Consider the following 25,266-nt stretch of genomic DNA (forward strand, 5'->3'; position numbering starts at 1 on the left):
ATAAATATTTTAAATGTGTGGGGGAAAAAGAGCATCTCCAAATGTGTTATATAATATTTACATATTGCATCAGTCACTTAGTAGCCATTCTAAGTATATGAAGCAGTCATCTGCAATGCCAGAAGCTAGATTTTACCAGAGGCACCACTAAAGTCTTGGTCAGCACCACTGCTGCAACAATAAGCTAATTAACTAACCATCAAAAAAAAAATTCTAGAAAATGCGTTCATTTAAGACTGTGTGTCAGAGGGTTCCTGTGGACTCTGTGGGACTTTAAGCACACTAGCTATGCTACCTAGTATGCTACCTCTTCCATGCAGCAACTGGGAGTCAGTCTGCAGTCCCTTGTGGATCAGGAATGCTACCAAGCCGAAGTCCCTGACTTTGGAATGAAGTCGTTCACATCAGTCAACAGCTAATTACGTGGTATCCTCTGATGCGTTTGTGACAATCATGTTCCAAGGGTATGGAAGCAAGACAGGTTTTGAGGGGGCTGTGGCTGGAAAGTGATGATAAATGTGTTGAAGCTGAAGGAGAAGATCCTCAGGAATAAGAGAGGAACTTGAACACTAAAGAAGTGCTTTGGTCCTTGCAGAGGTAAAGAAAGTGACTAACGTGACAAAGAAAAAACTTTGTGACACCAGTCCGATATTATTTGTATACAGCAACAGCCCCATGATGACTACAGCCAGAGCTGCATCTGTTCATATACTAACCTGGTTCCCATGAGTGCAGTGGCCAGGGCTCATCTTTCAGTGGACACAGTTTACTGGCTGTTTGAGCTCTGTATTCTTCTGCTGTTAACTGCTTAAGGAACTGGGTGTTCTCTTCAGAAAGATGTTCATCCCACCAGGTGGCGCTATTAATATGCCTGACTATAAAGCACCAGGTGACCCTACCAAGTAAAAAAAAAAAAAAGGAGGGGGGGTTTGAGGTTGCTTATTAATGTATATAATGCCTTTACTACCGCATCTCATCATAAAGATTACAAAAGAATTAAACATCATTAATAAATCATGCTCAAGTGATGGTGCTCAAACTGTCCCACCCTGATCATCATCCTTCAGATAACCTTGCATTTAATTTACTAAACACAAATAAAAGTCAAAAATAGAATCAATAGGAGCAATCAGCCACATGTTAAAATAATAAAGTGGTCTTTTATCCTACACCCTAGAGCTCACTAATCTCAGGCACTAGTGAATAACTGAAGAGAAGCAAATTCCAAATTTCGAGCTCAGAAAGCCACTGCTGGATTTCATTACCAGCCTCAAGAGAGGTTCTTAACCCCAGGAACTCTCAACCAGCATAATAGCCCCTCTCAACTGCCTTGACAGAAAATAAAGCAAGAGTAACCAGGTACCACACCATTTGGGGCTCTGAAGGACATCGACTCTACCTTACTTGCACCCAGAAGCAAACAGGAGCTCAGAACAGAGACTGAGTCACAATCACTACATGGTAACTAGCATGAGAAAAAATCTTAGCGAAGACATGGCAGTTCTAATTTTAACATGTTATCAAGATATCCCTCTGGTGTTTACCTCACAACCTGCCAAAACATGTGAAAACTAGAAGTGCCTTATGTTGTGTTCACTAGGATTTTATCATGTGCTAGCTAACATGGTAAAACATACATTTTTCCTAGTGAGGATGAAACCATAGCCTCTTGATTACCCGCGCATAAGTGGCTCTATAGACCATTGTGGCTTCTTGAAAATCCAGAATTAGCGACGGCTCCAGATGGGCCTGCAGACTGAATTGTTTATGCAGAATGAAGCCCAAACCCTTAATGTTTAATGCAGACACTGCTTCAGCCCACTTCTTTATATTCTTCCCCATGTCAAGCATTGCTTCCATCTTAGCAAGATTAAGTCGCAGCCTGTTTGCTTTCATTCAGGTCCCTATAAAGGCCAAACACTGGGAAAAATAATGAAATTGTAGATAGGGTTTTGGAGCGGAGCCTGGAGCTGGAGCCCAGAGCAGCAGGTTTTTGCCTGGAGCTGGAGCACAGCTCCAAAGCCCTGATTGTAGAATCTGATTTTCATGGACGAGCGATGTCTGGATGACATACAATGGTGGAGGAGGCCATGCAGACAGATAATCATGGGCATAAAGACAGCAATGAGGGCAACAATGTCTCATACTCTAGTTGCTTTTATTCTGATTCACTGCCAAAAGAAACCAAGCACTGATACGTCATATCCTTGGTTTGATATCCTATTTTAAAGCCAAACTGATGCATTCCTTAGCCCTCCTGTGGAATTCGAGTGTTGCTCCGTCAGTACTTCCTCATATTACAAACAAAACAGGGATATTCTTAAAAATCAGTGATGTCCTTGAGTGGATGGTAACTGAGAAGACTGTTTCCTATGTGTTAGTGCACAGTATGAAAATCAGGGCAATTACCTCATACTGCCTCAGCATGGGAGAGCCTGCTTAAAGAATGGCACACAAAGGGTACATCTACACTGCAATAAAACACCCACAGCAGGCCAGAGTCAGCTGACTCAGGCTATAAAATTACAGTGTAGAGTCAACAGAGAAATGCAGGGCCTGGTTGCCCAAATGAAACAACATCATGAGAAGTGTTCCTTCTCAGGAGGAAGCTGCGTTGAAGATGATGAAAGCAATATGTTTACCAACCTGAAGATCTTGCATGTTCAGACTTTTTTATTTCATACTTCTTTCTTAAGGACTGCCTGTCTTTCTTCTGGACTATTCTTGAATTCTCATGTTTGAGCAAAAAATGTAGTTGTTACTCTATGGTACTATCATTTTAGATGCAGCTGTGATAAAAAATAAATAGCTGAAATAGGCAGATCTTCCTTTTACAATTTCACCTTTAAAGCAGTGTCACTGAGTGTCAGTGAATGCAATGAGTAATACTAAATGAGCAGCATGGTAATAATATTTAAATAACTGCACTGACTTATTTTGTTTAGGAGAATCCATCCTCAACATACAGGATTCTGGACTAGCCACCTTCAAGATCATCATCATTTTCTGTAGTTTCAGAGTTATCTGCCAATGATAGCGTTTCAGTCACATCATGTATGTCACATAGCCACAGTATATTACTTGTAGCAAAGAAAAAAAAATAATCTCCATCATCCAGAAACAACCATAGATAAATTTGTGGTAAGAACCAGCCGATTACAAAAAGCGGTAATTGATGAAAAAAACTGCCCGGTTTACGCAACAAACTCTCCTTTCCATATGATTGAGAACCCACACTTCATTAACATGGTTCAGTCATTAAGACCAGGATACAGTCCACCCAACAGAGCAGATGTTGCAGGCAAATTGCTGGATAAAGTGTATGAAAGAGAAATTGAGCAGTGTGCAAAAAGGTCTAGAGTAGGGGTGGCCAATCTGTGGCTCCAGAGCCACATGTGCCTCTTCAGAAGTTAATATGCGGCTCCTTGTTTGGGCACCGACTCCAGGGCTGGAGCTACAGGTGCCAACTTTCCTGAGCTCATTGATCAGCCCCTGACTCTGCCACAGGCCCTGCCCGCACTCCACCCCTTCCGGTACCCTCACCTGCCATGCCCTTGCTCTCCAAGCCTCCTGCATGCCACAAAACAGCTGATTGGGAGGTGCGGGGAGGGAGGGGGAGGCACTGGGCAGCAGGACTGCCAGTGGGTAGGAGGCACAGGGACTGGGGAGCTGATAGGGGGCTGCTGACATATTACTGTGGCTCTTTGGCAATGTACATTGGTAAATTCTGGCTCCTTCTTAGGCTCAGGTTGGCCACCCCGGTCTAGAGGGTAAAATTGTTAACCTGACTCTTGATGGGTGGAGCAATGTCGACAATGATCCTGTTGTATGTGCTTGTGTGAAAGCAGAAGGGAATGTCTTCCTTACAGAAACAATTGATACATCAGGAAATGCTCACACAGCAGAATACTTACAAGAAGTAACAGTAAAAGCGATAAACTGAAAAAAATTCAAATGTCTAGTATGCAGCTTGGTCACAGAAAATGCTGCAAAGGTATCCAAGATGAGAAGAAATTATTTAGAAGAGAGTCCCAAGCTAATAACATACGGTTGCAGTGCTCATTTGATGCACCTCCTAGCCAAAGACTTCAGTGTTTCAGAAATAAAGGCTAATGTTGTTGAAATTGAAAAATACTTCCCTAACAACCACTTTGCAGCAGCTGCTCTGAAAAAAGTGTGAGGAACCAAGCTAATTCCCACAAGACGTACAATGGAACTCAGTAGTGGACTGTTTTGAGCACTATATCAAGAACTGACCTAATCTGATGACAGTTGTGAACAAAATCGTGAAAAAATAGATGGCACTTTCACAGCCAAAGTTCTCAACATTGGGCTTAAGAGAAATGTTGAGCACATGCTGAATACCCTGAAGCCTATTTCTGTAGCCTTGAACAAAATGCAGGGAAATAGCTGTTTTATTGCTGATGCTGTTGAAATTTGGAATGAACTGAGTGAGATCATAAAAAGAGAAATAAGCAATGAAAGTTAAATTACAAGCATTAAAAAAATGAATGGGACAAGCATGATCTCCAGCTCATTTTCTTGCAAGTACTCTTAATACTTGGTACCAGGGTCAAACCTTAACTGCTGAAGAAGAGGACTTAGCTATGACATGGACATCCAGCAATCACCCCTCCATAATGCCAGCTCTGAAGTTTATCATAGTTAAGGGTGAACCATTCAAGAAATATATGTTTGCTGATGTTGTTTTAAAGAAAGTCACACCAGTGGTGGAAGTCACTTAAGCACTTGGATTCAGATAGTGATAATCTCACTTTTAACAGCAGTAGTGTCTTCTGTCGGTGTTGAAAGAATATTTTCTTCCTTTGGACTAATTCATTCCAAATTGAGAAATTGTTTGGGACCTGAAAAAGATGGAAAGCTTGTTTTTCTTTTCTAGATTATGAGCAAACAGGAAAATGAAGGTGAAGACAACTGAGTTAGCAGCACAAGTCAATATTTTAAGTTTCTCATATTGACCTGGCTGACCTAGTCTATTTAATTTTTGTTTTGTTTTTTGTAAATATTTCATGTAACTATTTTAGTTAAAAATAAAAACAAACCTGGTTTTAAAAAACTTGAATGTTTAACTAAATTCAAAAATGTATATGCTGTTTTGTTAAAATGTTATATGTTTGCTGTTTTAGAAAAAAACAGAATATATAACTTTGGTGTTTTAGTTAAATAAAACAATTTAAATATCTGTCTTGTGATATTCTCCTCCTAATACAGCATGGCAAGAAAATCTTCCAAATATTAATGATTAACCTGTTGAACTGGAGATCGTTCACCTCCCAATGACTTCATAAATATCTGCTTCAATTACCTTTGGTAAATGAAATAACCAAACAATCATTCATTTTCTGATATAGCTGTAAAACTAATCTGAAAAGTTTTCAGAATAAATCACTGTTTAAAACTGTAGTATGTACCTTCTAAAAATGAAACCTACATCTATCTCTGAGTTGTGAAGAATATGTATTGAGGTTATAACAACCAACAAGAATGCACTTTTATGTAGAAATCCCTGATTAAATCAAGTCTTCCTGATTTGATTTAAATCTAATGCACCCTGACCTAAACACCTACAGTGCAATTTTATAGTTCTGCAGCCTGAGTCCAAGTCAGCTGACAAGGGCCAAGCACAAGTATTTTACTGCAGTGCAGACATACCGAGAGTGGCCCCAGTAGCATGGGAGGGAACACATTCTGGAGGGCTTAAGAAAGGACTGTGCCAACTCATTTCCACTGACGTGGTTAGAAGATACCATCCGTGCTACAAAACAGCATTGTGTCTAACCAGTTACAGTCAAGCCAACCATGTGCCATGTGTTCTGACCGAGCATTAACCATGGGGTATGTGGACACACACCATTCCTCGCTATGGGTACTGTGGTAGCTTGTAGGAACCCCAGCCACATGGTGGGGGCGGGGAGTAGTACAAAGACATAAGCAGATATGTCAAACCTGCAACAAAACACAAACAAAAATTGGGCTTGTTTTTGGCTTAATTGGCTTGGGAGTTGCTTGTTGGCTAGTTTTTGGCTTGTTGGGCTTCTAGCTTCTTGGTTTTGATCAGCTCCTGGCAAGCAGGCACAAGGGGAGTGGGAAGGCGCAAGCAGGGGAGAGAGTCAGGGTACACAGCGGGCCCACCACAGTCCCAGACTGCACGCCGGGGGGTCGAGTCACATTGGGTGTTGGGGTTCTTAGGGATTGGCTTGTTTTGCAATGGGATTAGGTTGATTTTTGGCTTATTGTGAAAGTCGGGGTGCTTATTTACTGCGCACAAGTTGGCAACTGTGGTCCCTAGTCACAACCGAGACAGAAGGTTGCAGCAGAGGAAGCAGGGCTGGCCTTACCATGAGGTGAACTGAGGCGGCCGCCTCAGGTGCCAGACTGTGCGGGGACACCACTAGGACCTAGAGTGTAGAAAAATGTATTTGCTCTGCTCTAGATGCACAGAGATGGTGGAGTGCTGTGCTGGAGGAAGGAGGGCACAAGAGACATAACAGGAGAAAAGGTAAGAGGGAATAACAGAAAGCAGCAGTAGCTGCAGGGAGAGAAAGGAGTAGCCTCTTATGTACCTCTCTTGCACCCGCAGGAGCCTGGATTGATTAACACCAGCTTCTCAGGGAACTTCCTGTTTCCTGCTGCTTCCCTGAACAGGAGAACAGGCAGTCAACTGAAGTAGTAGGAGCCAGTTAGGCCCTTAAGACGCTGATATCTTCCCTCACTCAGGCCCTGCTACCAACCTGCTTATTTGTCCCCTTCAACTGAGTATTGAGAGCCACTATAGCTGGCACAGAACAGCAGTCATGAGTGAAAGAAGAAAACGCCCCTCTGGGGCAGCATTCAGAATAAAGAAAGCAAGCAAAGGAAGCTTTTCTATCTAAGCAGGAAGGAGACATCTCCTGAGATACACAGACACAAATGTTCACGGAGAGCCTTCCGGCCCCAGTGAGAATGAGAGTGGTGAGGAGATGCCTGATCTTCCAGTTAGTCAGAGTGCAGGTGACCTGGCAGCTACTGCAGCATCCATATCTCAAATGGATGTAATCATGCACATTCCTGAAGAAAAGTGTAGATCAGAGAAGAGTGTAGTGGAAGTGCAAGAAACAGCAGCTGATGAGTTTAGTTCCTTAAGTCTAGACGATCCAGGACTGTGGACCCACTTGAGCAGCAGCCTGAGGGTCTTCCTTGTACTGCATGGGCCAAAGCAAGTGAAAAACTTCATGTTCCTCAAAGATGGATGGAAATGTCTATTTTCATAAACACATTACTGGCTTGAAATCCCCAACGGTGACAAAATGGGAGGCCATGGCTTATGTACTCAAAAACCCAGAATGCTGCATACTGTTTTTGTTGCAAACTCTTCCAGTCTAATGTTCCAGCCATACTGGGTTCTACAGGAACAAAGGACTGGAAAAATCTGGCTAGAAATCTGGCATGCCATGAGAAGGCAGCAACTCACCAGAGAAGATTCAATAGATGGAAAGAGCTTGAGATGAGACTAAGGTTAAAGGCCACAATAGATGATCAGCATCAAGAAAATATTGCATCAGTCTCTTTACTGGCAAAGTGCTCTGAAAAGGCTCATTGCCATTGTGAGAATGCTAGCTACCCAAAACCTAGCACTGCATGGCATTTCAGATCAGCTGTATGTGCCAAACAATGGAAACTTCCTTAAAATTGTGGAGCTGATGGACGAGTTTGATGCTGTACTCCAGGAGCATCTAAGAAGAGTCACCACCCAAGAAATGTACACACACCACTACCTTGGAAAAACAGTTCAAAATGAGATCATACAGTTACTGGCAACAAAATTCAAACAGAAGATTGTGGCAGATCTGAAGTTAGCAAAATATTCTGGACTATTCTATTATTCTGGACTGCATCAGCCATACGGAACAAATGACTAATTGTACATTTTGTAACAACAGAACCTAGTGAAAATGTCCCTGCAATGGTGACAGTCAGAGAGCATTTTCTAGAATTTATTGACATTGATGATACTACAGGAGCTGGTATGACAAATGTGCTTCTTAAAAAACTGGAAGATACAGGAATTGCAATAGCTGACATGAGAGGTCAGGGCTACGATAATAGTGCCAACCTGAGAGGAAAGAACAGAGGAGTGCAGACACGGATCTGACAGTTAAACCCTTGAGCTTTTTTTGAGCCATGCAGTTCTCATTCATTGAACTTGGTGGTCAGTGATGCAGCCTCAGCTTCTAGTGAGGCTGCTGAATTTTTTAATGTAATTCAAAGCATCTATGTATTTTTCTCTGCATCAACTCATTGATGGCAAATTTTGAAGCAACATCTGAGAATATCCTCTCCGACACTGAAACCACCGAGTGCCACATGATGGGAAAGTCGAGTGGAGGCGATAAAGCGTATCAAACACCAAATTGGGAAGATAGATGATGCCATAGCATTATCCTTCATAATGGCAACTACGACAGGAACTGTTCGTGGGAGAATAGTGGCAGAGGGAAATGGAATCACCAGAAACATACATAACTTCAAATTTCTGCGTGGCTTAGTGTTGTGGCATGACATACTGTCTGAAATAAATGTTGTAAGCAAGAGACTCCAAGGTGTTGACCTTGATATCTCTGGAGCAATGGAACAACCGGACAAAGCAAAGGCATACCTACAGTTTTACTGGTTAGATGAGGGATTTCAAAACGTTCTGAAGAGTGCACAGAAGTTGGTATAGGAACTTCACACTGAAGCTATTTTCTCACACATTCAAGAATACAAGAGTCACCGAAGATGACATTTTGATTACAAGGGACGGGATAATCTCATAAGAGACCCCAAACAACAATTCCAAGTTGAATTCTTTAACCAGATGCTAGATTGTGCAATACAGTCAGTCAAAGCATGTTTTATGCAGCTCAAGGAACACAGCAGTACATTTGGGATGTTGTATGATATTTCCAAACTCCTCACTATACCTGAAGGCGACCTACACCAGCAATGCAGGGCACTAGAGACAGTGTTGACACATGATGACATGTGCAATATTGATGCGAGTGATTTAGGTGATAAACTGAAAGCCCTTTCAAGATACATTTTAGCTGAATCAACTCCAAAGGCTGTTCTGGAATATATGTGCACAAATAAGATGACCACCCTCTTTCCAAATGCTTTTGTTGCTCTGCACATACTTCTAACACTTCCTGCAACGGATACCAGTGGAGAACACAGCTTCTCCAAGCTGAAGTTAATAAAAACACATCTACGCTCCACAATGACACAGGAGAGGCTGGTCAGCCTTGCAACCATCTCAGTAGAGTCCAGGCTTGCCCAACTTGTAAAGCGGTGAGGGCCATATTACTCCAAAAAATAAAATAATAATAATAATAAAAAAACAACAGCTGAGGGCCCTGCCAACCCCCGCCCCAGTGCCACTAACACCGCCCCCCAGCGCCACCTGAAATAGTCCCCCCTGCACCGCCCACAAACCCTCTTTCCCCAGTGTTGCCTCACCGAAACACTGAACCTTGGTAATATGTTATGGCGGGCCCCTAAGGTAGTATAATTAAGGTAAAAGAAAAATGTCTTTTTGCTGGAAGTAGAATAAGATCTTCTCCCAACTTTGTAATCAATTGCCCTGTTGAATGAATGAGGTGTGACTGAGGAAGGTGTGGAAGGCAGCACCTCCAGACAGCTGCAACCCTTGCAGAAGAGATGGGAGCCAGATCAGATCAGTAGAACAGGTCAGCCACTGACCCCTTGCTCATCTCAGGCCCCCACCTCCCCCAGCTCACCTCCTCACCCCCCGCCACTGCCCACCCACCTCTTCAGTCCCCCTCCCTCACCTGCCGCTTGCCTACTCACCCCCCCACGGGCTGCACAGTGAGCCCACGCGGGCCACATGTGGCCTCCAGGCCGCATGTTGTGCAGGCCTGCAATAGAGCATGAGTTGGCCCAGACTGTAGACCTTCAGCAGGAAGCAGTTCAAATCTTTGCAACCAAGAAGGCACAGAAAGCACCACTTTGATTATTAAAAAAAGATATAAATGCCAGTGTTTACTATGCAGACAAGAAAAGTTAGATTTGCTATTCAGGCATTTGAAAGTTGTGTTACTTAAAATTTTTGAACAAGGCATTTTAAGTTGTTAGTTCTCCTTTATTGGGTAGGTAGCAGAGCAGTACCATGAGAGGAGGAGAACAGGAAGAAGGCAGAATTGAGACCTTTCAAGGTTTTGGCCCAAGCGAGGTGACGTGGGGGGGGAGGTGTCATTTCAGCTCCCTGCCAAAATGTTGTGGGTCGGCCCTGAGAGGAAGGGCCTTAAAGAAGCCGCAAACGGAATCCAGAGACGATGGGGCCAAGGCCCGGGGCGCTCCGAACAGCCCCTGCCCTGGTGGGGCGCAGCCGCACAGCCTCCGGGGGACGTGGGTCTGGCTGCGCGGGATGGAGGCACCCGAGCCCCCACCCCGCTCAGGCTGGGGGCGGGTCTTTGCACGCGCCAGTCACGTGCGCACAAAACCAGGTAACAGATCCCCCGCCCCGCAGTCAGCGCGGGGCCGCACTGACCCCCCCCCCCGCGCTCCCCACCAGGCCGCGGGGCTCTGCCGCGTCCCCTCCCCACAGCTGCGCACCCACCTGTTCCCGGTAGCGGCCGCCGCCGCCTGCACGGGGCCGCCCGGACCTCCCGCCAGCAGGCGCAGCCCCGTCCGGCGCAGCAGCAGCCGCCCCCAGCCCGCCATAACTCCCGCTCCCGGCGCAGCCTGGTCTGGTCCGTGCGGCAAAACCTTCCGCCCGCCCCGCCGCCCGCGAACAAAGTTCCGGACACCAGCCGCGAACACCCCGCAGGGGAAGAATTCCGAGGGGCACCGCGCGGGGGCAGAGGCGGGGCCTTGTCAAGCCCCAGTCTCCGCCCCGCGACGCAGGCGAGACCGAACCTCTCCTCGTTCCACTAGCGCGTGGGCAGCTGGGAGCGGGGGGTTCTGGGAGAGCCCTAGAGAAAGGGGGAGTGGAGGGAGCAGCCGCAAGGTCCCTGCAGCAGGAAAGGGGGGATCAGGGAGCTTCCCCCTGGTGGTGGGAGTTGGGCACTGCAGGGGCAGCAGGTTGGCCAGGACACGGGGGGGCGGGGTCACAGTTCATTGCTGGGCCCAGGGTGAAAGTGAGCCAGTAAGAACCTGGCACGTACCCAGCCCACATTGAAGCACTGCTTTAATGGGGTCTGTACCGGCAGGGCCGGCAAAAGGGGCAGGGACGTTAAGCAGTGCCACAGCAGCACTTTAAGGACAGTCCTTTGCCACGGCAGCGCTTTAATGTTCCTGCGCCCCCCGGTCAGCAGAGGTTGCAGCATTGTTAAAGGGCAAAGGGCCCTACAGCGCTTTAGTGTCCCTGCCCCATTGCCCCCCCTCCCCCACAGCCTCTGATGGGCGGGGGGGCAAAGGGAGCAGTTGCCCTGGGGCCAGTAATTTAAAGTCCCCAGGGCTCCGGACGCTGCTGCCACACCTTTTAAATCAACACAGGAGCCCCGGACAGTGCAGGCCAGGCGGCCTGAAAGGGCTGGTTGGGGGATGCTGACCCCCCAGTCTCCCCTTTCTGCCTGAGGCCCCACCCCTGCCAGGGGCCAGAGGCCCCTCCCTCCCGGCCCATACTAGTAAGCAGCCTAACTTACTTTCACCCCTGGCTGGGCCCCAAGCTCTTTGTTAAGCATCTTGGTTTCACCTCTCCTCAGACAACGCAGACAGTATGTCCATGCCTGCCCAAAGTGTAGCTCACCTTGCTGGGGTTGGGCTTTGTTTTTGCATGAGTCTAGGAGGCTCCCCAGGGCAGTAAGTGCCATAGTGCAGGGCTCACTCCAGCCCCAGCTGCCTCTGGGCAGCTTTTCAGCTAGGATGGGCTACAGGTGCAGAACTCCACCCTGTTACAACGAGGCTTTTCTCCACCACTGCTGTCATCATGATGAAGGCAGGTTTTGAGCCGTTTCACAGCCCAGTCAGTTTCCATCAGGACGGTCCCGGCAATAGCGGGATGGGAGGTCATCCTCGTAAGTTGAGGACTGGTTTGGAAGGAGAGCAAACAAATCTGGATTCCAACTGGAACAATTTAACACACAGGGTGTGGATCAAGCTGGTTTATTGTTAACAAGAGCTCTTGCCACAGGGCAGAGAAGAGAGTCTTACACAGATCTCAGATCCTTGAACATACACTCAAATTGAAGCCCCATGCTACAATGTTTCCAAAATACCAGATTCTATTTAGAATAATAATGTAGAGACACAGATCATAATTATACCAAGCTCACATATAGCGCTGGTCATCTGTAGATCTAAAAGGTGAAGTGGGATGTGGCTGAAGTGGAAAACACACACACTCATCAGTTATGTGGAGTGTTTGGGAACCTCATTGTTCTAATGGTCCCAAATGATAATAATTAAACATTTTTCTTTTCTCCTCTTTTTTGTGGGCATGTTCACACAAGGGTATATTGCTAAGGCATTTCAAATTATACTCTCTTATATGCAAAACTCCAAACACTACCATTGGTCAACTTGACTAGTCCTATCTTTGGGCCTGCTTTATAAATAGAGATACAAACATACTGATAAGTCCAAGCTGTTGTCCATCTCATCCAGAATTCTGACTCAGACAAGGTTCCGGATCAGATGCTTCCCAGGGAAAGCGCAAGAATCACCATAATGGACAATTATGGAATAACTTCTTCATATGAAAAAATTTCTTCCTAATTCCAGGCAATTAGTGTTTAATTTATGCTGTGAGCATGATGGTTTATAGCCTCTATTTATAGTACATCTAGCTAATATAACTGTGGATGTCCTAACCACATAAAGGGCTAATACTTTCCTGAGTCCTGCTAAGCATCTGGAATCAATGATATCTTGTAGGTGTCTAATACTTTCCTGAGTCCTGCTAAGCATCTGGAATCAATGATATCTTGTAGGTTTCATAGATTAATTATATTCTGTGTCAAATTACTTTTATCAATTTTAAATGTATTGGCTTTCAGTTCATTTAGATACATTTGTACATGGTAAAAATGTAGATTGTTTTCTAAAAGACATTGCTTGAATGGATCTCAGAAGTCTGGATCACTATGTGGTGCTTATGGGGCTCAGACAGTCGGATACTTGAGCAGTTTTCCTCTTATCTTTATTTCCATTTGAGAACTGCGTTACTGAGGAGGACAGAAGAGTATCTACCACATTACCCTGTGTTCCTCAAATAGTATTTGTTTAGGGTCTATAGCTAGGCTGGTATTAGCACAGTTGAAGAGATGTACATTCCACAGTTACATGAAGCTGAGGCACAAAGTTCAAATCTAGCTTCCCCAAAAGTCGGGCTCTTCAAATTCAAAGATTTCCCCCCCTCATCCTATAAGATATGGTGTGTAGTTTGGGTGAGGATCTAACTTTCCCTGCAGTTCAGATTGTTCCAATTTCATTGAGATGGATGGGGAGGGAGAGGAAAAGAGTTTGTGCATATCTCTCAATTGTGATTAAATGTAATGGATTTAAAATCTGGGGCAGCTCACACATTGACTTGTAATAGATTAAGTCTTAATCTTTCAGTCAGAACCACATGGATGCAGGGTGGATCTGACTGGAGGAGCCTTTGGTACTTATAAGTATTTAAGAGATCAGAATGTAGGGGTTAAAATGAATTTCCACAATGGACCCGTTGCTGTTTAAAGTATCTTGATTCCATTAATAGTGCTCATGTAACTGTTACTGAGAACCATCATTTTACTGATACTTCACCAAACTAGGAATTTTGTAGTTAAAATTGTGGTTAAAATACAGTTACATAAACCAAATTCTTTAACAATACACATAAAGAGATAGAGTTATGCATTTACATTTCAGAAAGGGCCACTCTGATCATCTAGTCCAACCGCCAACATCAAACAGAGCCTCACTCAGTAATTCCTACATCAAGTCCAATAACTTGTGAATAATTAGAATTTACCTTATGATAGCTTTGAATATCTCTGCTTTCTCACTTTTGCCAGTTTTGAGATGCAACGTTCATATCCTGACCTGCCTCACATTGTCAAGATGAGAATTCCCGAGTCAATGCTTTTGCTATTTTGTTTTAAAATAATTTTACCCTTTTGTGTGCTTATGTTATATTGCAGTTCTCCAAGCAGTCTCAAAGCCATAATATGCATCAGACAGCTGGATGTAGCCAAGGTCCAACGATGCAATAAACACCCATAATATCAATAACTGTTCCTAATTCCAAGATCACAGTGTTTCCAGAAAAGAATACTGTAGTCTTCTTCACTTATCAGTGATGCTCCCTTCTAAAATTCCCCTAATGGGTTCATTAAAGAAACTTGATGCTATCAGTCTTGCCTGGCTGACTTGCTAATGAGTCTCAGGTGTTTTTCTGGAGATCCCCACAAGATCCATGCAGGTTGGTGGACCATGATATGTAAAATTTGGCTAGAATCAGGAGGATTCAGTAGAGCTGTCTCTCTCTTAGGCATCATATTGTGCCCCAGTTGGTGGTCTGCACTTATATATTTCATCATGGGGGGGTGGTTCTGCTTGTCTTTCTCTCTCTCACTCACATGCAGGGAGATGGTCTGCACCTATTAAAGTAAATTCAATGACAAAATTCCCACTGACTTCCACAGTGATCAGGAGCAGGTCCAAAGCTATCACTGGGGGGGAAAAAAACAAAATACAATAATCTATGGAGTCCTTCATACTCTTTTTTCCATTAGAAATTTCAGATGTCCCCAACAGATTTCCAAGCACTCAAGGGGGTCACCCCAGAATGCTAAGACATTGTGCTCTCCCAGGGCTATAATGCTCACAGTAACATGGCAGACTTCATTAGGACGAAAGAATGAGCAATGACACTTCCCAAAGTGAGTTTTCTGAGCGGTGTTATAAATGTGTCACCAAAATTTACTTGGTGCTTTACTCATCATTTGAATGGTGTCATTCTTTGTGATGGCTGCCAATAGGATTTGGGTCAAGATCTCAACCTAGGGAGTCATCTCCAGAGCTTTGATGCTGCTGTGAACTCTGTTTCCATGGCTGATATGCATAGAGTTTACCTTATTTATAGATCTGCAAATGCCTTTCTACTTTTTTTTTAATACCCTCTGCTATCCTGCAGTTGCAACCCACAGTTTTCACCAGATTCACTACCGGGTCCACAGCCTGTTCATCACCGTAGTGCTGGTTTGACTATTCTCTTGGGCTCTAGAGATAATTGTTTATGAGGAATATATTCCCTGTTCTGCAATTAGTAAATGTGGATTTGTATATATTCCTCTCTGCTTTCTCTCCTCTCCTTCACTGCTCATCTCCAGAACCTGATCCAATGGTTGTTGCTGTAGCCATTCTTCTTCCTCTGGTTTTTTAATTATTTTTTTTTAAAAACAGTGGTCCAAAATATCCTCTTTTCGAAATGTGAGCATCAGAGTTCTTGTACATTTATTAGCATTTTAATTACATAGTAGCATATGCTAATATTGTCCCAGTGGGAGTTTCCATGGAGTCTTGAATGAAGAGGCATGTTTGAAAGTTCCAGGGCCCAGAAAATCCCAGAGTGTACAGGCTTTTGCATGGGTGTTGCCCCCTTGCACGCGCACAACATATTCTGATCGTCCACAGCCTCAGAGCCCTACCCATCTGCTCAAGCTGGATCGCAGCAACAGGCAACAGGGCAAGTCCTGGAGGGAGCACCATAGATTTACAATGATTATATTGATTTTTGAAAGTGCAGCAGACATAGATTTGATTTGACAGTACTCCTGTGAGATTTATCTCCTGGCAAGTGGGCAGAATAAGTTCAAAAGCCAGTATTTAACACTCAGCCTGCCTGAGTTGTTTGGAGACTGCCTGTCACCATGTTATGGGAGACAAGGGACCATGGATTTCCCCCTCACACCGCGGACTGTAATTTATACATGGAGGATGGCTCATTAAGTGCAATGTTTCTCCCTACATGGGCATCAGGTTTGTATAATTTTTGGTGGTGCCCAGAACAGGTCCAAGCAGAGCCGTCCTGTCCATAGGATGGACCAGGGCAACCGCCCCAGGCCCTGCACTTTGTGGTGCCCTGTGCTTCAGGCGGATGTGGGGTCCAGGGCGGCCTAGGGGACTAGCGGGGAGCCTGGCATCAGCAGCAGTGAGCAACCTGGTCCCAGCCCATCCCACTCCGCTCTGCCCTGCTCGCTCCGAGCATCGTTCTCAGGAGGGGGCGGCAGCCGTAAAGAGGCAGGGCGGGGTCTTGGGGAAAGGGTGGAATGGGGTCAGAGCAGGGGCAGGCTGGGGCCAGGTTGCTCGCTGCTGCCAGCGACAGGATGCCCACTAACTCCCCAGGCCACCCTGGACCCACAGCCATCCCGTCCAGAGGATGGACCGGGACAACCACCCCGAGCCCTGCGCTTTTGGAAGGCCCCGCACTTCAGGAGCACATGGGGTCCAGAGTGGCCTGCGGGGTTAGCAGGCAGCCTGGGGCCAGCAGCAATGAGCGACCCGGCCCTAGCCCGGGAAGCGCGGTAAGCCCCAACATTGGTGGAGCTAGGCCCACGCTCCTAAATATTGGTGGAGCACCACAAACCCATATAATTCACCGCCTATGCCTACCATGTTTATTTACCTTTAATCATTGACGATAAAATATATTTTGTAGAGATCATCAACACTGATCTCTGGGCAGAAGGCCTCCATGTTTGTTACTCTGCATACAACAACGAGAGAGCACAATACTCACTGACCAGACCCTACCTCGTGGCCATCAGACACATAGCCACAATTTCCCTCATCATCCATCGACAACAGCTATGGAAACTGAATGTATTGCTTTTCTATTTCCTACACACAGGAGAGGAGTTCAAACTGCAAACTGACTAAAACTAGTCACTTGTCACAGGGGTGCCTCCTGCTGAACATCCTGGGGATTAGCTCTGCCAGTTGGTGCGCCCTCTTCAGGTGGTGCCTCTCCCATTGTCTTCTCAGCCTGTGGACCCACCTCACTCTAGGAACTGAAGCATCCTCTTCATGACTTGGCTCTCTGGCTGGGTCACCAGCCATGATTCCCCCTTCTGGGGGGTACCCCAAAGGCTTTCTTGGCAAACAGTCCCAGGCAGTCTTCTCCTGTGCTGCCCTGATGATGCCACTTACCCAGTGGCCACTAGGGGAACCTGGTCCCACCTCTACTCTGGTTTCCAGTCCAGGGACCCTCAGCTCAGCAGTTCTGGGCTCTTAGCCCCCATTGCTTCTTCCCTGGACTGCTTCTTACTCTTTCTGCTTTCCCACCCCTTCTCTGGGGGTACCAACTCCTTCTTCCAGTGGAGTGACTGCTACCTGCCATCCTGTAGCCTTTCCCAGCAGCCTAATCTGTTCTCAGCTCCTGGCTTTATAGGCCCCACCTATTCCTGCCCCACTGAGCCTCCTTAATCAACTCCCTGCTCCCTGGCTACTCTTCCAGGTGCAGCCTGGGCAGTTAATTGGTCTACCTGGCAACCTTAACCCCTTCTAATCCTGTGTGGGGTGAACACTCTATCACATGCCTCCTCACGAGTCACTTGAGAAGCACTCTGCTCTAGTGGATTAGGCATGTGTTTTAGAGTCTTGGTTTTAATTGTGGTTCTGATTCTGATTTACTGTGTAATTACCTTTGCCAGTCACATAGCCAGCATTTTCAAAAGTCTGTGTGGCCAAAACTGGCAAGTGGGAGTAGCTAAATAGGGTTTTTCTTGGCCCTTGAAAGGCCTTGTTCAAGTAGGCTGCAGGAAAGGACGTGTGGGAATCAGCTATACCAGCCCTATATTTTTCAGGGACCCATTGTCTCAGCTAGGGGAGTGCAGTCTGTGTTCATGCACAAGAATCTGAAAGTAAAACTGAATAGAAATATGTGACCTGGTTAGTCTAGTTTTGCTCTCCACGCTGAACGAAATTCAGATAATAAACAAACAGCAGCACAGAAGGTGAGAAACACAATGGATTTGTTCATAATCAAAAGGTTTATTAGCAAGGCAGGTGCAAGAACTTGTGGGTTTTTTTAATATATGAATTTTCCCCAAAGAGTATGAACTGTACTGTTGTAGGCTAAGGCCAAATTCTGCCCTGTAGGATGCCACTTCCCCCCACAATAAACCCCAAAAGGGCAAGATTCCCACCTGAGATACAGGTTAGCCCCTCCCACAGGTTATGGTAGGAAAAATGTTGCGAAGTTCTCATTGATAAGTTTACTCCAAATTCTTTGTTGGGGGAGGAGGGATATTCCCCATGGGATTGTTGGAGAGGATGATGTGCATTCCCCAGTCCATCCTCTTCTCCATGTCCCCTTGTATGGATCCAGAACCACAAAGAGAGCCTTCCTCCACTAAGGAGATTCCAGTTCTGAGGCTAGAAGATGGATGGTGCCATGAAGATGGCTGTATCCCCACTTTCTGTGCAGATGGGGACAATTCGCTCGCAAAGGGTCTCTGCCACACATGGTATGGGTCAAACAACTGGGTTCTAATATTAAAGGAGTACAACAAGGGATCCCTGCTACCATGCCCTGCGGCACATCATTGCCCCGAGGATGGGTTAATGACTGAAGGGAAGCCCCACAGTGGGCTAGTGTGCATGGTGTATTTAGTAGTGCAAAGCAATCACAGATGTATGCTGCTGATGTAGTGCACCTAATAGCATATCTCCCTTTACACACACACACACACTCCATACCTGGTCTAACCTGAGCCATCCTAACCTGAACTAAGAGATAACACAGATACATGGGTAGTGCCGCTCCACTCTGATCTTCCACCCCTTTTTGCATCTCTGGCCTGTAAAGGGATAAGATTTCATTTTAATTTGGTGTTATCATATTTAGTAAAATGATGTATCTCAGCCTTCTGAAGTGACCAGAGAGGCCAGTCAAGATCCTCTTTCTTAATATCTTCGTGTTCTTCTATTCTAAACATTGGCTTCATCCTTCAGGAAAAGTACTTTAACGCATGACAGTCAGATGGGAAATATTGAAATTATGGCTCACTTTTTTTTTCAGATGACATATTACTGTGCTAGGCAGAATCTATGTGTGTCCTACCAAAAGCTCTGGAAGCAGTTAATTAATCTGGAGATGTTTCAGGCCTGAAGACAAACGTAGGTTACAAAGTGAGGGTCTGAAGCTAGATGAATTAAAAACAAAGATTAAAAGGACTATATGGAATGAGATCCAGTGAGGTTATTAAATATGTGGGCATATATATTGTACATGTTAAATGTAAGTGAAGAAATATATGAATTAAAACTTAAATCACTCTTCCAGGGGATTTTGCTTGATCAAAAACACTGGCCTCAGATACTCTTAGATAATTAGCTCAATATTCTAAACATGGGTGCAATAGAAGTATTAGTATGGCAGGAGAAATATGATTAGCATTATCCCTCTTGCCAGAATAACAATAACAATACAACAAGATCAATAATTAATGGTTAATGAATAATTACCAGTTTTAAGGGGCATATTGGGCTCTTGCTTCCTACGTGTAACTCACACTGCCATCAGTGTGTAATATAGGACCACGGGCCCAAATTCCTCCAAACGTTTCTGTAGAGCTAATCTCAGGCCTGACTGTATAGTATGCCTTCATGGAACAGTCCTCTTGTGAAATGAGTCCAGATCTCCGTAGACAAGTGTCTGTTACACAGAAAGCATCACTGCAATTGATGTTAACTGGCACCCTCAGTGACAGCTTCACTAGAGAGACCAATGTCTAAATGGGCATGTCATCTAAACTATCTTCTTGCTCCTAGAAGTATGGGGCTGGGTAATTCTAAGGGAGAAACCCCAGGAGCAATCAAACAGAGGGGAAAATTTTAGCTAAGGGTATGTCTACACTAGCACTTTTGTTGGTAAAATTTTGTCAGTCGGGGATGTGGAAAGAAACCAACCCTGACTGACATAAGGTTCACTGACAAAAGTGCTGGTGTGGACAGCACTGTGTTCACAGGAGAGGCTCTTCTGCCAATATAGCTAGTGCTGCTCATTAGGGGTGGTTTAATTATGCCAATGGGAGAGCTCTCTCCCGCCAGCATAGAACGGCTACATGGGAGATCTTACAGTGGCACAGCTATAGCCGTACAGCTGTGCCGCTGTAAGGTCCATAGCGTAGACATAGCCTGTGTTGTTATTTTATTGTTGATTTATTGGTTAACAAAGCCAAACCCCAGGAAAGGGGTGGACTTTGACATTACTAAGTTGTGAATCGGGTTTTTAAAGCAGATTGGGAAAGGGGCCTGCTTACATCTCAACTGAACATCTATGATCTCTTTGGTAGTTTGGAGCTGAACCTCACAGTTGAATGTATAAGAGGCCAAACCCAAGCCCTAAACCCCTCTGAATTTTGGATGAATTCAGCTTCAGAGCTGAACACTGTGTCTTGGACCAATCTCTTCTTTATCTCGTACAGCTGGACAGGAGCAGTAGGCGTTTATGTGTAACATGAAATGTTTGTAGAATGATTAGTATTTCGCTCATGTTGGAAATGTTATTAGCTGCAGTAATAGTATCTCTTGTTTTGAACTATTTATTTCCCCCTTCTGTGTATGATTATAACTGTGTTAAAATCAATTAATAAATGCACCTAGCAAAAAAACAAACCCCAAGGGAAATGCACCCTGGCGGCAGAGCTTTGATCGAGTACATAACAGAGGTGCAGTATGTCACTGAGCTCCTACATTTGGGAGGAAGTAAATTGGAAAGGCTCAATTTACCCCCAGCATTAGTAGATGCTGCTGTTCCCAGAGATATCCAACCTCCCCCTCACCCCTGGGCGGGCAGGCAGGCAGTGCCTGAAGTTACATTCTGCCCCCCCCCCCCCGGGGGTTCCAGCAGGGGAGGGCAGCTGAACTTACTGTGGCTGCTTAAGGGTGTACTGATGGTCAAAGACCTGATTGCTTAAATGTTCACCAACAGCAAATTCCAAAGGGGCGAGAGTGCAGAAACGAATTCATTATTAAAGGCAAGCTAAAATCTTTGCAGTGATTGTTTCACAATATTTTTCCCAGCCCTTATGAGGCTAATGAAAAAGAATACAATTTTTTTTATTGTTTTCAAAGGCAAAATGGGAGAAAAGGCCAGTAGAATATAAATCACAGTGTAGTTACAACAAGCAATAATACAGAAAGACACATATGTAGCATACTGCGACATATATAACACCACAGGGATAACAAATAAACACAGCAAATTCTGTTGATTTAGCAGTAGAAAGCAGAAAATTATTGAAAACAAGAAATTGACATGTATATACAGCATATGGCCCAAATCCTGGTCTCATTTGCATGGCAGAGGCTTTCATTGATTTCAGTAATATTCTCCCCACTATTCACCGTGGCAGATAACACTTCAGTACAGCAGGAGGATTTAGAGTCCTGCAGCTGTTATCATGAGTAGTGCTGCCTGTTGGGGTTAGTCCTAACTACAATGGCACTGTTCAAATCAGGGACCTCATGCCTGGCATTAAGCGTGAGATTTCCAAATATGTTCAGTATGAACCTGTCTCTGCTCCATTTGAAGTCAATGGTGACGTTTACACTGAGCTCAATAGGAAAGCATTAGAGCAGTGTGGAGTGTTTTAGAACATCCCTCTTCCCACAAGGGTGAAATCCTGGCCCCAGTGAAGTCAAATAGGGAGCTTTGCCATTGACATCAGGGTTTTGTTTATTGTCAATACTGAATGCTTGATTATAAGTGGTTTGCAGTGTTGTTGTAGCCAGAAGTTGGTCCAAAAAAAGCTATTACCTCACCTGCCTTGTCTCCTTAATCTTAAGTGGTGGTGTTAGCATGGTTACTTCTCCGTAAGATTTCAGTGGAAGCTAAGCATGAGACAAGAGGACAGAATTTGAACCTATGCATCCTCTTCTGTTTTCGAATATGTCTTATTGAAACAAAAACAAAATAACCTTTCAATATCATTGATTGGCAGTCATTATGTTCCTGTTTCTGTTCTGCTTGAGCTGTACATTCATTATCTTTTTCCATTTTGATGGACAGGGGCTTTCTGCGTTCAGGGATAACAGGTTTAAGAGGCTCACCTATAATATACATATATATGGAGAAACAGGTTACTTGTTAAAAGTATGTATAATTTTGGGACATTATAGTTTTTAAACTATATTTTCCAGGTCATTATATACTAAGAAAGCTGAGCTGGCAATGACACACTGTTAAGTATAAATTTTGCAAACCAAAGCAAAGATTTCAGCCAGCCAAAGAACCACCATGCAAGCACTACCCAAAGAGCATAAAACTGAAGGCACAAATTCTACAAAGATTTAGGCATGTGCTTCACTTGATGCACATGGTTTGTCCCATTGCTTTGAATGAGCGCACACAAATGCATAAGTGAAGGATGTACCTAAGATCTGGTCTGTACACACAAAGTTGCGTCAGTTTAAAGGTCTGATTTGCAACCAATTTAATTAAATTGCTGCAATTTTGTGTGTGGCCACTCCAGGGGTGAAAGTAACTGAGGACACTTACTGGTATGGGGGGTGGCTCTGGCTCCCGGAAGGGGCAGGGCCTCGGAGGGAAGGGCCGGGGATGGGGGGTCAGCATCCCCCAACCAGCCCTTGGCCCGCAGTGCCTGGGGCTCCCATGTTGATTTAAATGGCCCAGACCGGGGCGGCTCTAGGCACCAGCACACCAAGCGCGTGCTTAGGGCGGTAAGCCACTGGGGGCGCTCTGCCGGTCGCCGAGAGGGCGGCAGGCAGGCTGCCTTCGTTGGCTTGCCTGTGGAGGGTCCGCTGGTCCCATAGCTTCGGCGGACCGCCCACAGGCGTGACTCACACAGGCACACCTGCGGGAGGTCCGCCGAAGCCGCAAGACCAGGGGACCCTCCGCAGGCAAGCCGCTGAAGGCAGTCTGCCTGCTGTGCTTGGGGCGGCAAAATGCCTAGAGCCGCCCCTGGCCCAGAGCTCTGGACGCCGCTGTGTCCGGAGCCCTGGGCCCTTTTAAATCGCCGGCCCCAGGGCAGCTGCTCCCTTTGCCCCCCCCATCAGTGGTGGTGCGGGGGCTAAAGGAGCAGGGACATTAAATCACTGCAGGATCTTTTCCCGCAGCAGCGCTTTAACGTTGCTGTGCCCTCCCCACCCCTTTGGCGGCCCCACCGGTGGGGTGTGGGGGGCAGCAATATTAAAGCACTGCCACAGCAAAGGACCATCCCTAGCAGGGCCGCCAACAGGGGTTGTGGGGGGAAGGGGCAGCAATGGACTGTCCTTAAAGCACTGCCGTGTCAGCGCTTTAACGTTTCTGCCCCTTCCCCTCCCCATTAGTGGCCCTGCCAGGACGGACCCAACCAGCAGGGCCCCCGACAGGGGAGGCAAAAGGGTCAGGGACATCAAAGTGCTGCTGGGTGTGAGCCAGTGCGGGTTTTACTGGTACGGAGTACTGGCCCGTACTGGCTCACTTTCAGCCCTGGGCCACTCTTAAATTGACATAAACCTAGATAATCTCAGTTTTGCTCGGTCCTGTAAATTTAGTTTCCAATCAGATTCACAGTGACAAGCTAAACTGATTTAACTAGTTTTAAACTGATCTGTTTACACAGGTTGCACTAAACTGGTGAAAGCTTGTGTGTGACACGTCCGTAGGCTTTGCAGGGTCAGTGCCTAAAACACACATGTAAGAGATCATGAGATGGAGGGGGTCAACAGGGAAGATGAGGACTGAGACAACAAGGGCGCAGGAGAAATGAATTGGGGAGATCATATTTTCTTCCTTTTCCATAACCAACAAGTTTCTTTCATTGAGTTGCCTTGCTTCATAATTTTAAAACATCCTGTGTGTCTGGATAATGGCTATTGGTCAAGCACAGGAGTGACAGTGAGCCGTGCCAAAGGGACGGTGAGTTGGAAACAATGGTTGAGTTTTAAAGGTGAGCTGCACTAAAATACCCTAACATACAGCTTTCAACACCATGAAGATTATCTTGTGATAGCAATGTTTTGCGCTAACCTTGTTTTGTTCTGGTTCTGTAATGTATAGCATTTAATCATCTCTTTTTTTCCTTTTTCCTCTTGGCTTATAAATACTAGAGCACAATGCTAATGGGCCCAACCTGTCTGTCATTTTAGCAGTCTTTTCTAATGTACACAGTCCTATTGATATCCGTGTGCCAAATTCAATTATTATCCATCTTAGGTATTTCTAAGGGTGTTGTGGCTTTGCTCTCTATGCAACTTTAAGAATAAGAGGAAACCACACAGGCACAGACAAACAAACAATGTTACTTAATGAAATTAGTTTCCATTCAAATACATTGACATGCATATTTTCCAGAACCTAAGGACTGAGAAAATGAAGACTCATTCTGCACCTTTATAGGACAGAAGTCATGTTGTGTTGATTGATTTGATTCTGGGACCTTCACGACTATTCTACAAAATCAGGATGACAAGAGTGGGCAGGGAAGAGGGATTCTGAGTGAAGTAGCAGAAGAGCAATTCATATTAAAGTCAAGTAACGAGGTGGTTAGACTGCTACTCAGCTACAGTAAGTCTCCTTGGGTGCAACTCCACCCCGGCGGTGATGGTTCACATAAAGTCCTCTGGATTATTTAACCTGGAGTTAAGGATTTAGAAGGGCTTTGGTGGTGTAGAGGGCCTCATGTAGGCCATCCGTGCTGTGACAAATTTCACCCCCTAAGGAAAGGGAGAGAATAAACACTGTGAATGGAAGCAACTGTTTTCTTATCCTAGGAACCATTCAGCTGACTTTAGAACTCCTTCCAGGCCCAAATGTGTGAACGAATTTAATTACCTGTATGCAATATGGGGCTGAATCTTCTCTTCAAGCCACTTAAAAGCATAAGGACTTGCTCCTTATGAATAAAGAACACAGTAAGGTCACTCCCTTCTGAAGTCCCACTTCAGTCAGTGCAAAGAATGCACTTGGGAACTAGAGGTGCCCACCACACAAAATTCAATAGAAACAGGAGACACCTTTGCAAAGAAAGAGCCTGTAGACAGAAGCAAGCAGATGGTGGCTGAGTTTGGTGGGTTGGTGGGAGGACGAGTATGATTAGGAGGTTCCAAATCCAGTCTTCCTGCACAGGCAGCAATGCACCTGTAGAGCTGCTTAATGAGACAAGGTGGTGAGGTAATATCTGATGCAATCTTTACAGCAGAGTCAGGTGCAGGAGGCAGTTGGCATAGGCCCCACTTCTGCCAGCTTTATACCAGATGAGAGCTCCCCCACACCAAGGGAATTTTTAGCTGGCCAGTTAGGAGCAGAGCTCAGCCATTTGAGTGGTGCAA

The 25,266-nt window shown here is 45.4% G+C and overlaps 1 protein-coding gene across 2 annotated transcripts in view; it reads right to left on the minus strand.

Moving 5' to 3' along the window:
• The window catches only part of MRPL3 (mitochondrial ribosomal protein L3), a 56,773-nt gene extending 44,891 nt beyond the window's left edge, over window positions 1-11,882 (minus strand). The window contains exons 1-2 of one of the 2 annotated variants that reach the window (XM_039528040.1): window positions 10,619-10,722; window positions 717-895 (exon numbers count right to left, since the gene is read on the minus strand). In XM_039528040.1, coding sequence (XP_039383974.1) covers window positions 717-895; window positions 10,619-10,722 — 283 coding nt within the window. Of the gene's footprint in view, window positions 1-716; window positions 896-10,618; window positions 10,723-11,749 lie in introns of those variants that run through there. The other variant, XM_039528041.1, reaches the window with a different exon arrangement.
• Between the last annotated feature and the right edge of the window lie 13,384 nt (window positions 11,883-25,266).

This window comes from Mauremys reevesii, linkage group 2, assembly GCF_016161935.1.
Source record: "Mauremys reevesii isolate NIE-2019 linkage group 2, ASM1616193v1, whole genome shotgun sequence".
Lineage (NCBI taxonomy): Eukaryota > Metazoa > Chordata > Testudines > Geoemydidae > Mauremys > Mauremys reevesii.